The sequence below is a fragment of the Peromyscus maniculatus genome, chromosome 1, assembly GCF_049852395.1.
Source record: "Peromyscus maniculatus bairdii isolate BWxNUB_F1_BW_parent chromosome 1, HU_Pman_BW_mat_3.1, whole genome shotgun sequence".
In the NCBI taxonomy this organism is placed as follows: Eukaryota; Metazoa; Chordata; class Mammalia; order Rodentia; family Cricetidae; genus Peromyscus; species Peromyscus maniculatus.
In genome coordinates this window covers 84,763,875-84,779,015 of record NC_134852.1, presented here as the reverse complement: position 1 = coordinate 84,779,015, position 15,141 = coordinate 84,763,875, and the positions used below count along the sequence as shown (strand labels likewise).

Here is a 15,141-nt window from a genome sequence, read left to right as displayed (position 1 = left end):
CTGTTTAACGGATAGGAGCAGAAGACAGCTAGATTCTTGCCAAAATACCACCCAGATGGTCTGGAGTTCACTTTCTAGTATTGTTTCCCTCTGAAACCCTTTGAGTTTGGCCTCCATGTTCACATTGCTTGCAGCACTGTCTTCCAGGCTCATACTAGAATGGCAAATTAATTTCTGCTCATGGTGTTCAGTTGTTTGAAAGTCTTCCATAGTCCTCGAAACATGAACGTGGTCCGGTTCTTCACGGTAGCAGCTCACATGCTGCTACCAATTTCTGTCCAAGTTAGCTTCCCTGCTGCATGATAAAACACTGACCAAAAACCTGTTGGGAGGAACGGGTTTATCATCAGTCAGGGAGATCAGGGAAGCAAGTCAAGCAGGAGCAGAGGCAGGAGCCATGGTGGAACACTGTTTACTGGCTTCCTCAGCCTCCTTTCGTATATAACCCAGTGTAGCTGGAGAGCTTCTCTCCAGCTCCTGCCAAACCCCATCAGTCCCGTAGCCCACTTATAAAATAGACACACAGACTTTTATATTATTTAAACTGTTTGGCCTAATGGCTCAGGCTTCTAGCTATCTAGTTCTTACATCTTAAATTAACCCATTTCTATAAATCTATACCTTGCCACATGGCTCTTGGCTTACCAGCATCTTACATGTTGGTACTCATGGCAGCAGCTGGCAGCGTCTCCTCTGACTCAGCCTTCCTGTTCCCAGAATTCTCCTCTCTCCTCATCCCGCCTTTACTTCCTGCCTCGCTAACTTTCATATAGTAAAATTACATATAACAAAACAATTATTAAGCAAGAATTACAGTTACAATATCTAGTCTATATATAAAATCTAGTCTATTTGTATTTGGCAAAATTAAAGAAGATATCCTATCTATCCTATATTTGTGAGTCTAAGGTTTCATATCTAACTAATCTTTTATCATAACTAAGGAGAATTATAACTGTCTAGTCTTCAACTACATCAAAGACCTCAGAAAGTTATAATATTACCTGAGAAATGGGAGAAGGACGCAAGCAACTTTCAGGAGTCTTGTGAGAGTAGACAGAGACAGCTGGCAGCCTGGACAGTCATCCAAAGTTCCTCTGTAAAGTTGGGGCATCTGTCTTTAGCCCACAGGCCTAGAGTCTCTCAGTCACTTTTCTCTGTGTCCTGTAGAATGTCTGGCAGTTTCCTCTGCAAAGCAGGAACCTGAAGGACCATTTTGCCAAGCAAAGTTCAGTGGTCACCTTCCTATGAGTTCTGCATGTCCAGTTAATCAAGCACTAACATGCTACAAGTTTGACTATCATAGAAGACTAATTATTAATCTATATTTCTTTTTTTGTAATTCTTAATTATCCATTACAGTCTAAATGAGTTACATAAACATAATACCTCAAATGAGAGTAGAAATATATATATAGTATAACAAAATTAACTTTGAATCTGTATCAATAAACTAAAATCCATAGCAATGTAAAACATTTCAAACAAGTTGTTCATTAAAAGTAGGTTCAGTGATCTATCCTTTTATCCTATCAAATCTATATCATATCCCCTTTTCTTCTTTAGAAAGAGATTGCATTTATAATCAACCTGATTTAAATAAAAATACTGGTTTTTCTTTGTCCCACACCAGAGGGCCTTTCTGATATAGGACAAAAGAATCTCTCAACCTTTTTCATTTTAGCAATATGTTTGGGTTTAGAGAAGGAGTGAGCCAATTCCATCTCAAAAGCCAGCTTGGTTTATAATTGAATTGGAACCACAACCTTTCTAGATTGAAAGAGATATAGATGTTTGGCAGTGAGATTTTACCCTGTGTAGATTGGTACCAATAGATTCTTTCTTTCTGTTGTAGACATCTGGATATCCAAGGCCTTATGATTTCTGGAAGATGGGTATTTCCATTATCCTGGAAAGACAAAAACAGAACCCTACCCCATTTTTTAAAAATTATTATTTAAACTATTTGGCCTAATGGCTCAGGCTTCTAGCTATCTAGTTCTTACATCTTAAACTAACCCATTTCTATAAATCTATACCTTGCCACATGGCTCATGGCTTACCAGTGTCTCACATGTTGGTACTCATGGCGGCAGCTGGCATCATCTCCTCACTCAGCCTTCCTGTTCCCAGAATTCTCTTCTCTGCTTGTCCTGCCTATACTTCCTGCCTGGCTACTGGCCAATCAGCATTTTATTTATACAGAGCAATACCCACAGCAACCCAGGAACCACCTGCCCAGGGTTGACACCTTCCAAAGTGGGCTGGGCCCTCACATATCAACCACTAATCCAGAAAATGCCTTAGAGACAGGCCTGCAGGCCAGTCTGATGGAGGTAACCCCTCACTTGATGTTCCCTCTTCCCAGATGACTAGCATGTGTCATGGCTAAAATAAACCAGCATGCCAGTGTTTGGAAGAACAAACAGTGGGTTTATAGGAGGAGCATGAATTCCTTCCTGGAGGAGGTTTCAGATTCAGTCAGAAAGCAATTTGCAACCCCTTAGCATTCTGTACTTGGTACCGGTGGCTGTTTTCATTTTTTAAACACAATTCAAAGGGGGTATACCATGCATCTGTGCGTTGTTCTGTTTGTTTGGTTCTGTTCTCTTCGAGTTTCCATTTTGGAGACTCCATGTCCTCTTTTTTTCTTATATATGTTCCTGTTCTGGTTGTGGCTTATTGCTTCTTCCTGACATTAACTTCCTTCCCCTGAATTTATTTCCTGTAGACTGTATCTAGCATATTTTGAGCCAGGCTGACATTTCCATTTCCAGTGTAAATTATTGATTCTGTTCTTAACATAATTATGCTCATGTTTTACCCCACATCATATACATGCATTTCCAAATACCAATATTAATCTTTGTGTGTGTGTGTGTGTGTGTGTGTGTGTGTGTGTGTTTTGAGACAGGGTCTCTCTATGTAGCCCTGGTGGTCTTGAATTTATGGAGGCCAGTCTGCCTCTCTCTCCTGAGTGATGAGATTAAGGTGTGCACCACCATGTCTGGCCCTCAATATTAATCTTATCTCTGAGAAGACTTGCATTTATTTATCTTTTTGTCTTTAGAATACACGTCACTAATAGTTTATTTGAAGCTGTTCCTTTCTGTGTGTGATTGTGTCATCAACTGAATTCAGACTTTCTTTTCATATAGTTTTGATTTTTAGGGATCGCCGTTCTCATTTTGGTTGAACTAACTTCCCGCCTGCTTTCCTTCCCTGCCTCTCCTGACAGCGTCTTTCTGTGTAGCCCGGCTTGTCTGGTATTGGCTCAGGCTGCCGTCAGAGTCGGGGAGTCCTCTTGACCGGCCTCCCCAGGGCTGCCATTGCACCGGCACCATGCCTGACTTAGTACTGTTATTTTGTAGTGATGTGAAATACTGACATGAAAAGGTTTCCAAGTCTAAACTATGCGCAGCAATCACGGAGGGAGAGGAGGATCCTGCTTCATTGCCGTTTCTATCTGTGTTTGCTTCCTTCCTTTTAGGCACTGTTGTGTTAATTATGAATTCATTCTATTGCTCGTTTAGGAAATCTAAGCACGTGTGTACTTCTGTCCGCATACAGAAGAGAATGTAGTACTTGACGTGTCTGTTCCTCATGTGTCCTGCACAGCATGCATGCAGATATGGTCTTCTGTCACACTTCATCTTCTCTGTCTCTTAGTTCTAAGTATTTGAGTTATTCTCAGTCTTTTGCTATCATCAATAAAGTTACAAGAAAAAATGTGCTCTGCTAAATAGTCTACCTTATTTCTCTGTCAGGATTTTTAAGATAGATTTTTAAAAGTGGGATTGTAGGGCTCTGAGGTAAATGTCTGGGCATTTTGTTCTGGTATCACTAGATTATCCTGTGTTGGTCTGGAACTACCAGTAGATGGTTGGTAGTGCCTGTTGGCAAGCTTCACAAACAGAATGGGGTGTTAACTGTTTGTTTGTTTGTTTTTGTTTGTGAGACGGGCTGTCTCTCTGTAGACCAAGCTGTCATGAAACTCACTGTGTATACCAGGCTATCCTGGAACTCACACGGTAGACTACTAGGCTGTCCTGGAATTCAGAGATCCACCAGCTTCTGCCTGCTGAGTGCTGAGACCTGTGCCACCACACCTGGCAAACATTTGGATTTTTGCTAGCCTGATAGGCGAGAAAGAGGATCTCATTTTTCTTTTAGTGAATGAGGTTTTATCTTTTAAGGTAGATGTATATGTGTTGTTTTATGTAAACTGTCGATACTCATTTTTCTCCTGAGAATCATCTTTGTTCTTACAAAAAAGTGGCATCTTGAAGTTTTGAAGTTTTCAGCTTAGGCTCTGGTTGGAGTGGTTTTATTTCACTCGTAGATGAATTGTGATTTCCAGTGCTGTTTGGAGTCACTATCTTGTGTTACCCATGACTGTCAGTCTTTAGTATTTCAATGGGCTAGCTTTAACAAGAGCTCATACTTTTCCAGAAAGCAATAAGTGAAGATAAATAAGAGTCATCTAAAGCACTTATTTTTAGCTTTTCTAAAATTTTAACATTAATATGCCTTTTGAATCTTCTGTTAATTAGCTTACATAAAGAAATATAAGCAGGAAAATTACAGGTACAAATATCAATACATATTTTAAGACTAGAAATGTTAAAATACTGCTTAAAATTTATTTTATAAACATTAGTTGAGGCTGGGTGGTGGTGGTGCACACCTTTAATCCTAGCACTCAGGAGGCAGAGGCAGGTAGATCTCTGTGAGTCCGAGGTCAGCATGGTTGCACAGAGAAAACCTATCTTGAAAAAACAAAACAATAATACAAAAAAACAAAACAAAACCCAACAAATCATTAGTTGAGGATAATTTCTCTTATAAGTTCTGTCTTTGATCTAATAATATGCTAGAGGCTGTATAGAGTGGAAAAGTCAGAGTTTGATAGTAGAGAGCCTTTTCATTTAAGGAATATAACATTTGTATTTAGGAAAAGGACCAGGCAAGAGAAGAGGCCCAACCATCAAGATCTCTGGGGTTCAGGTTAATGTGAAGTCCATTATCCAACATGAAGAAGAGTTTGAGATGCTGCATAAATCTATCCCTGTGGACCCTGAGGAAAAAAAAAAGTGAGTGTCTTTACCGTGTTTCCGAATGGCTGGCTGGACATAGAATGGGGTTAGAGCTGTGTGTGGTTGGGCAGCTTCTTCAGCATGTTGGGAAGGCCCCATTTCTCACGCCCTTGGTTTTGAACCCCGTAGATACTGCCTGAGCTGCCGAGTCAAAGCGGCGCATTTCGATGTGGAGTGGGGTGTGGAGGATGATTCTCGTCTGTTGCTTGGGATCTATGAACATGGCTATGGAAACTGGGAGCTAATTAAGACAGACCCAGAGCTAAAACTCACTGATAAAGTAAGTGACTGCCGTGCTGGACATTTCGAGATTTGTTGTGTAATATTTCTGTATAACTTACCTTTAACTTTTCTGTAATTCTTTTCAAGAGGGGGGATTTCTTTATCTTGGGAAAGTTACCATCTTTAGTGGACTGTGGCATATTTCATAGATGATGATAAAAGGAAAGATGACAACCAGAGGAAATTACAAAGGAGAAATCTTAAAAGTCTGATATTTACTGCAGGCCAAATCTCATTACAGCAAATACCAGGTCAGTTTATTGGGACTGAAAGCATTCCTGGGCCTTTCTGTTGGCGCATTATTTAACATTTTTTTCTCCAGTTCTGTACACAGAGAAGGAGTGCCAGCTTGGTATTTTTTGTAATGAAATTGAACTTTCATTGTGCTTCTCCCACAAAATTGAGCCTCCCACCTATCTCTTTCAAGTAGCAAGGCTGTGCTTGGAGCTGTAAGCAAGGGCCGACTGGATCCACTCCATGTTGTGGTCCTCTCAGGGCTTTGTCCTGGCACATTAAACACTGCTCATCCCATCTGGGGTTAGGAGGGTGACAGCACCCTGTACAGAAGCACTGAGAGCAAATCCAGTCTGGCCGGAGAGGTCCAGCTGTGGTAGACAACAGATCATGTCCTGGCATAGCTCAGTGCTCCGGCAATGCTCTAAGAAGCATTTTCAATCTAAAACGAAGCTTTAACCTAGCTCCAGGGAGTCCCTGCTCCTGGAAGGAGGAAATCCACGACGGCTGGGATGCTCTAGCAGATGAAGCCACAAGCCCCTCCTACCTGAGTTGTTCTACCCTGTTAACAGCACAGGTAGGAGCCAGTGGGAGAGCTGGATTTCTCCATCCCATTTTGTAAAGCAGAGTGGCTCACGAGGGATTTTCAGTGACTGGGAGCCATGGACATGAGAATAGGATCTGAGGCTTTAATCTGTGTTTCGGGTGGTTGGGAGGGAAAGGACTGTGCTGAGTGCTGTGTTGGCTCTGTTTATCTGGATTCACTAACCAGGCTGTGGGTGGTGGCGGGTGCTTCTCTTCCTTTCCTGTTGAAGATTCTACCAGTGGAGACAGATAAAAAGCCTCAGGGGAAGCAGCTGCAGACCCGGGTGGACTACTTGCTGAAGCTGCTCAGGAAGGGTCTGGAGAAGAAGGGCACTGTGACCAGTGGGGAGGAGGTGAGTGAGGGTACTGCCAGCTGGCGTTCCCCCAGGGGAGCCTGGGACTCTGCAGAGCTGAGGGGGAAGAGATGTCCTTTCTGGGTACTGCACAGCATCCTGCCCTCTCGTGGGCAGACGCGTCTCTGAGGTTGCTAAGAACAAATGCTCATTTGATAATTGAACTCAGTATCTTGGCACCTGTCTTACAGTCCCGCTCAGGTATTCCAGCAGAATGTTCTACATCTCTTTGGATGGCCCTTGTTCTTTCCTGTTCTTGTCCTCAGCTGGGGACACAGTTCCTATATTTTGGCATCTGGCTGGGCTGCTGTGATAATGGATTCCAGGAGTAGACAGTTGGATTCCACACTTAATTTCACAAATGGATTTCTGTTTTGATTATAGTTGGCTCATGAAAAATACCAAGTTGCTAATGAATTCTCTTCTTTAATTCCCCATGATAACGAGTCAGGGAAGACAGAATCTAAGTATGTTTGTACTTTGTGTAGGCATGTTGCTTACATGCTCCTTAGCTGTGTTGTGTATACATGTATGTATACAATAAATGGAACTTATGAATAAAATCACCATACTTCCATTTGTCCTACACAGTGGTATTTTAGGTACATAGTACTACTCTGTAGATATTATGGTGAGAATATAATTATGATGTATTAAGTTCTAGATTGGCAAGTAAGATCATGCTTATATTGTTTATTTGATTGAATAGATAAACAATATTTTAACCTTTTTCTTAGTTTTAGATACCTAATTTTCAAGAGTTAATTTTGTCACCTTCAATGTTAATTATATTTTTGTACATAGAATGTCTTAACCTTTTCTGGGGGTGTTACCTGTAGGGTGAATTCCAAAAATGAAATCAATATTTTCAAGGAATACAGACATTTAAAGCAGTATAGGCTAGGTAGAGGCTAGTAGGTGGTTTTATTCAGTTTTATTTTCTTTCAGGTAGAATTCCCTGCACCTTTGAGTTACTAAATTATCTTGTTTGGATTATGAATCAGCTGGCCAGAATATTTCTTGGTCATGCTGTTGGGTTGGGGGTGATATGTAGTTTTATCATATTTTTATTTTCTAGACCAAACTAAAGAAACGGAAGCCTCGAGTAAAGAAGGAAAATAAAGCCCCCAGGCTGAAGGATGAGCATGGGCTTGAACTGTCATCCCCAAGACACTCAGACAACCAGTCTGAAGAGGGGGAAGTGAAGGTATGGGACTGTATGAAGTCATGTGATGTATTTGTTTACATAGAGAATAGATAAAATACCATAGAGTATGTTTCTCTTCACCTAATCTGTCAGAAGAATATATCACCATTCTGTTGCTGTGAAGAGACACCACGACTAAGGCAACTTATAAAAGAAAACATTTAATTTGGGGTTGGCTTACAGTTTCAGAGGTTCAGTCCATTATCATTACGGCATGGCGGCAGGTAGTAGGCGTGGTTCTGGAGAAGTGGCTGTGAGCTACATCCTGTTCCATAAGCTGAGAGGGAGAGAGAGAGAGAGGAGGGGAGGGGAGGGAGAGAAGAGAGAAGAGAGAGAGAGAGAGACACTGAGCCTGGGCCTGGCATGGACTTTTGAAACTTCAGAGCCACCCCCAGTGGCTCACTTCCTCCAACAGGCCACACCTCCGAATCCTTCAGTTCTTATCTGAGGTTCCATTCAAACACGGTAGCCTTTGCTGGCCATTCTTACTCAAATCACCACATAGTGGCTCGTCCTAAGTGAGCGACTACAAATTCCTGCATAACTGAAGTAGACCATACAAACCACGATAAATGGCAATTAGTAATTACTTTCATTTTAGAGAATGAAAGAGATTGGTAGAGACTGGTTAACCAGGGGACTTAAGACTTACATAATGTAGTTCATTCAGTTAATTGGAAGTTCTCTCGAGGTTGGCTTGGCCATTGGCTTGCCAATTTGTAATCTAGTCTGAAGAAAGTAGAAGTACAGTGTTTTTCAGTGAGTGACAACTCTGTGAGATTTTATTCTATTGTTCTGAATGTAATTCTTTGATGATGGCTCCAGAAGAGCCCCCAGGGGTATAAGGGACTAACGTAGCTGTGAATGCTTGTTCTCAAATTCACATACTAACAGCCTCATCAGTTACTAGCTGACCATGGACAGGTGTAGTGTTTCTTTGGTCCTCAATTTTTTGTTTGTGAAGTGGGGGCAATAATACTATTGTTTTAGGGTAGGGGTAGTTCTGAGGATCTAATTCTGGGCCTCATGCACAATAGGCAAATGCTTTTCTATTGGACCAAACTCCATCCGGTCAATGCCTTAAAGAGTAGCTTTGAGAATTAGATCAGAGGATGTAATGGTGTCTGCCTGGATGAATTTAACAGACTCAGAGTTCTGCAAGTGAGTGCTGGTAGGCTCTGATTGGATACAGTGATGAGCCCCTGGGCCACGGCTGCTCCCTTTAGAAACAAATGAAGAAGCAGAAGAGTGAAAAAGTTCATGGTTTTCTGTTTCCTAGGATGATGGCTTAGAAAAAAGTCCAACGAAAAAAAAGCAGAAGAAGAAAGAGAACAAGGAGAACAAAGAAAAACCAGTGAGTTCTCGGAAGGACAGGGAAGGAGACAAAGAGAGGAAGAAGTCCAAGGACAAGAAAGAGAAGGTACCCAACATACTTGTCTGGGGAGTTGTGTTTAGGTTTTAGATAACATGAGGTACAAGCCCTGGGATGACTGTCTTTGAGTATATCCAAGAAGGAAGGTTGGGGCTATATAAGCAATCCCTGCACCCTCCTTATGGGAAAGGGGAGCTGTGCAGTCTTGAGCTTTCTAACGTAGAGGGCCTTGGTTTGATCTGTCTTCACATATTTGGGAGGAGTATTTGGAATGAGACACGACAAGTGAGAGGATTATGAGGGATAGGTTCTCAGATTATAATGTCAGAAGAATACAATCTACACAAAGTCGAGGTTATTTGAAGAGTTGAGAGTCAAACCAAATGCCACATGTCATCAACAGCCACTAGAGTAAACTTGACTAGGAAGCCTTCAGGTTGGGAGTTTTGTGAGGTTCATTACAAACCATAGACTTAATACAGTTTAGTAACAGGCTTTGTGAGATGTGAAGAGATGGTTGTAGTCAGTCCTTACCCATTGCTCCAAGCAAGTCACAGCTAGAAGTCTGCCATCTATTGATGTCTTGACTTTTTTTTAAAAATTTTTAAATTTTATGTGTATGGATGTTTTGTTTGCATGTATGTCTGTGTACCACATGTGTGCCTGGTGCCTAAAGAAGCCAGAAGAAGGCATTGGATCCCCAGGCACTGGAATTACAGGTGGTTGTGAGCTGCTGTGAGGGTTCTGGGACTGGAACTAAGGTCCTTAAAAGGAGCAGCCAGTGTTCATAACTCATGGGTCACCTCTACAGCCCTTGACATCTTAACTTCTTGGGACTTTTGTAAATTTCCCCATGGAATATGAGTATAAATATAAAAATACTGGCTGGGCAGTGGTGGCCCACACTTTTAATCCCAGTACTTGGGAGGCAGAGGCAGGCACATCTCTGAGTTCAAGGCCAGCCTGGTCTACAAATTGAGTTCCGGGACAGCCAGGTAGGGCTTCTCTTTCCAAGACAGCCCTGTCTTGAAAAAACAAACCACCACCACTAACAACAACAACAACAACAACAACAACAACAACAACAACAAAATATATAAAATACTGGTCAGTTCAGACCATTGGATAACCTCTTCTCTCCATACAACAATATATTGTAAACTACTTTACCACCAAAGAACAGGTGTTAAGGTCATTTTTAATAGATAAGGCAGATTGTATTTGGCTATAGTATAGTGGAAACCATTTAAGTTTTATACTAAAATTATTTTCCAGCTTTTAATGTTAGAAACTCTACTGAGGGTGTTGGTGATGGTTGAGTGGTTAAGACCTGGGCCAGTTACCAGTCCTCACACCCATCTGTAACTCTAGGTCTTGGGGATCTCTTGTCCTCTTTTGGCCTCTGTGGACATTGCACACCTGTGGTACACATGAATTCAGCAAGGTACATCCACATAAATAAAAAAAATTATGTCTTTGGAATAAAACAGAAACTGTATTGTGATAAATTCTTTTGCATTTGGATCAGAATGATGTTTAATTTTGGGTTTTTGGTTTATTTCTTTTGTTTTATTTTCTTGTTTGTTTTCTTTTTGAGAAAGGGTTTCACTACATAACCCTCGTTGGCCTAGAACTCAAGAGAAATCATTCTGCCTCTGATTTCTCTGTCAAGATTAAAGGCATATGCCACCATTTGGCAGATTCACATTGTTTCATGTTTAGTTTAAGTGGCTTTTCCCCCTCCAGCTTAATGCATTTTGTATCTCATGAACACATTATGAATACTGCAGGAAGATACCTTCCTGATCGGATCACTCTCCCTGTTTCTCTCCTCATAACTGCTACTATGTAGTTGATGTGACACCATGCTACCTGTGCTTTTTAAATTTTTATTTGATTTATTTAGTTAGTTATTTAGTTAGTTTTTCAAGACAGGGTTTCTCTGTGTAGCCTTGACTGTCCTGGAACTCACTCTGTAGACCAGGCTGGGGTTGAACTCACTAATTTTTAGTTTAAGAATATGTACTTTTATTTGATGTTTATGTGTGTCTGAGTGTGTATGTGTGAATGGGAAGCAGGCAGGAGCCTGTGGAGATGTCACACCCCTGGAGCTGGAATTACAGACGTTTGTGAGCTTCCACGTAGGTGCTGGGAACCAAGCCAGGAACTTATGTAAGGGCAAGGGTTTTACTTTTTGTGCTCTTTAAAAAGCTTGTGTTTTCTCTGTATTGTAGAATTTTGGTCTCCGTGCCTGTTCCTCTTGACCTGCAGCATTGACAGTTATGCAGTTGGTACAGATTCCCAGATCAAAGGGTAGCTGTTAGGAGAGGTTGCTGCATTATGCCCTGGGGAGTTCTAGGTAGATCCTTAGCCCCTTCATGACGTTTTTGTAAATTCTATTGATAAACTTGAAGCTGCAGTTTAGTACCTTTAGAGACAGAAATAGGAAGAATTATAATTCAGCTATTAGTCTTGTAGGTTTGTGTATATTTGCTTGCTCTAGCAATGCACCATAGGTAAGAAGTGTGGATTGTAGCGCGGGAGAGATCCTTAACTGTTAAGAGCTTGCTGCTCTTGCAGATGACCCAGGTTCAGTTCTCAGCACCCACACAGTAGTTTACAATGTCTTGTAACTCCAGTTCCTGGGGATCTGGCAACCTCTCATGGCCTCTGCAGATTCATGCACAGGTGTGGTACACATAAACTCATGCACGCCCACACATATATTCATAGAAACACCACCACCACTACCACCTCCACCACCGCCAAATAAAACAAAGCCAAACAAAAAGAAATCTACTGAGATTTTAAGATTGTAGAAATGACAAGGACTTTTTGTAACTCTTTTGAAAGGTTAAAGGTGGTGATGCCAAGTCTTCAAGTAAATCAAAGCGAGCTCAGGGTCCTGTCCACATTACAGCGGGAAGTGAACCTGTTCCCATTGGGGAGGATGAAGATGATGATCTGGACCAGGAAACCTTCAGCATTGTAAGTCTTGAAATAGAGGATGCTGATGTTTGGGCTGCCCTTCACAGGCACATCCACAGAGCTTTAGTTAGTATAAACATTAATTGGTGTCTTGTTTTAGAAGTATATTGCTTATTATTTTTGCATACTGTATTTTGAACCAGATTAGTAGGATGTCTTGTATTCCTGTTTTTATGAGTATATGTGGGCCTTCATGAATTTATATGAACCTTACCTGTACAGGAACCTGCAGAGTTTAGACAGGTTCTCAGAGGCATTTGGAAAGTAGAAATGTGGTGGATGGGAGACAAAACATTTAGAGACCCCCCTCTCAAAGAAGAATTTCCCTGTTCTTCTTTAGTCTATTGTTTATAGAGAAAATAGTATCAGTGACTAAGCTGAATAATAATAGGGCAGACAGATAACTACCTGGATCATGTTGGTGCCCTTATGATAGGGTATGGAGGAGAAACAGTGGATACGGTGGAGGTCTGATAAGAAGGGATCTGACCTAGTCTGGAAGGCCGAAGGAGTGATGTTTGCTTTGGGTTCTGAAGGAAGTGTCAAAGGTAGTGGGAGAAGAGGGGGACGAATATGCCAAGGTGGCAGGAGCATGGGTGGTGCATTTGAGGAAGTAGCACTCTGCGGCTAGAGTGATGGGTCGAAGCATGCCGGCTGACCAGGAGAAGGCCTTGGCTAACGTTTGAAGTGGTGAGGTTCTGGAGCATACCTGCTGCCATGCTGGGGAGCTAAGAGCTGGACCCGGAAATACAGTTGTTTCCTCATGGAAGGATGGGAAGGTGCTGCTGTCCTTTCTGAGTTCCACAACTCTCTATTCTCTTTCCAAACTCCCACAAGTCATGACTCACTTCAATTCTTTCAGGCTAAAGAAAAAGCTGTCTTCTTTGAAATGAGAGAATACTGACCCAGTTCTGTGAGGTCTTTGAGCTTTCTCTGTATACTCTAAAACATACTTGCATATATTATTTTTTCTTTGTAGTTAAGTCAGTTTTCTTAAGTTCTTTTATTTTCTGTGAGAATTATGTTTTATATGAAGTTCACTTAGGTACTAGAAAGATAGTAATAAATGAGTGAATTGAATAAATGAATAAATTCATCATTTCTCTGTTTTTCCTTTAGCCTGTTGCTTATAAACAAAGTAATACCTGCTGCTTCTGTGGAACTGTTTCCCTTGTTTTATATTATTGGGTTTTGAACCAAGGGTCTTCCTCATATTAGCCACAAATGTGGCTAAGTATGGTGGCACATGTTTGTAGTCCCACCACTGTGGAAACAGGCAGGAAGATTATAAACTCAAGGCCAGTTTAAGGCTATGAAGCAGGTTCCAGATGAGCTGGAGCTACATAGTAATTTATCTTTTCTGTAGAAATCATTTATGCATTTTTTTAATTTTCACAGTCATTTGTAAGTATTTTCCAATTCGTAGTGTCTTTTTTATTTCATTTTAAAAATTGAAGTTAAACACTGAAAAATGCCCATGAGTTTCTAGCTGAGGAAATTAGCAGAGGATAGTGTTTTTGTTTTTTCATTATTAAAAAACTTGGTGATCATGGTTTTCAGGTTATGCCTATAATACTGTTTTACATTTGATCTTCTTAGTGGCCACAGCCCTCTTGCAGATGAGGAAACAGAACATGCAGAGAGGCTAAGTCAGGTATCAAAGGTCCTCACATAATCCCAAATATGGTGACGGCACTTGTACCTCAGAATTTCTACGTATCTGCACTTGTCCCATTCCACTGGTGTTGCCCACTCTATAGAGACACGTAGCACGAGGGGGGTGTGTTTTCTTGACTCTTGACTGTGGGTGTGACAACTGAACTCTTTCTGCAATGGCTCATGTTACTGTGTTGGACTGTTGCAGTGTAAAGAGAGGATGAGGCCTGTGAAAAAGGCACTGAAACAGCTGGACAAACCTGACAAGGGACTCAATGTGCAAGAACAGCTGGAGCACACCAGGAACTGCCTGCTTAAAATTGGAGACCGCATAGCTGAGTGCCTTAAAGCTTATTCAGACCAGGAGCACATCAAATTGTGGAGGAGGTAACCCATTCTGGCCTTGAATCTCCCCAGTTTCATTTGACAGTGTGTGGGTGTCCTGTGTTTTTTAAAATAGAGAGCATAGTCACTTAGTTTATTGTTGACAAACATACCTGTAGGCTTCGACTTCTTTTTCATAAAATAAGCCAATTTGTTAAGGCCAGCCTTCTGATGTGGCAAGATTATGCCATTAATATAATTTATAAGAAGGAGATAATAATAATAATAATAATAATAATAATAATAATAATAATAATGATTTCTGGCTTATTCTCAGAATATTTGCTTTAAACCCATAAGACATAGAAACTAGAGTAATACTTTACTCATCTCAGGTTAGTATTTACATATTATATCTACTAAATATTATTATATCTACTATATCTATTATAAGAAATTGGTTGGTTCCATACTGTCTTAGTTACTGCTTATATTACTGTGTTACAAAACCATGACCACAAGCAACTTGAGGAGGACTTTATTTCAGCTTGTGACACTCAGGTCACATTCCATTGCTGGGGGAAGTCAAGGCAAGAACTAAGCAGGGCAGGAACCTGGAGACCTGAGCAGAAGCAGAGACCATGAGGAGTGCTGCTTACTGGCTTGCTCCTCATGCTTGCTCAGCCTACTTTCTTCTAGAACCCAGGACCACTGGCCCAGGGGTGGCACTTCCTATAGTGGGCTGGGCCGTCTCATCTATCAGTTATCTATCAAGAAAACATATGGGGGCTGGAGAGATGGCTCAGCGGTTAAGAGCACTGACTGCTCTTCCAGAGGACCCGGGTTCAATTCCCAGCACCCACACGTCAATTACAACTATCTGTAACTCCAGTTCCTCGGGACCCAGCACCCTCACACAGATATACATACAGGCAAAATACCAGTGCACATAAATAAATAAATGATTTTAAAAAATGTGTGACAGTCTTGCCCACAGGCCGATCTCATGAGCACCTTTTCTCAACTGATGTTCTCTTTCCCAAG

The 15,141-nt window shown here is 41.3% G+C and overlaps 1 protein-coding gene across 7 annotated transcripts in view; it reads left to right on the top strand.

Moving 5' to 3' along the window:
* Chd2 (chromodomain helicase DNA binding protein 2) overlaps positions 1 to 15,141 on the top strand; it is a 118,548-nt gene that overhangs the window by 83,207 nt on the left and 20,200 nt on the right. For 6 of the 7 annotated variants that reach the window (XM_006990949.4, XM_076545100.1, XM_076545099.1 and 3 more), the window contains 7 exons: positions 4,955 to 5,093; positions 5,226 to 5,376; positions 6,428 to 6,550; positions 7,629 to 7,757; positions 9,037 to 9,177; positions 11,983 to 12,117; positions 13,982 to 14,160. In XM_006990949.4, the coding sequence (XP_006991011.1) occupies positions 4,955 to 5,093; positions 5,226 to 5,376; positions 6,428 to 6,550; positions 7,629 to 7,757; positions 9,037 to 9,177; positions 11,983 to 12,117; positions 13,982 to 14,160 (997 nt within the window). The remainder of the gene's footprint in view (positions 1 to 4,954; positions 5,094 to 5,225; positions 5,377 to 6,427; positions 6,551 to 7,628; positions 7,758 to 9,036; positions 9,178 to 11,982; positions 12,118 to 13,981; positions 14,161 to 15,141) is intronic. The other variant, XM_076545095.1, reaches the window with a different exon arrangement.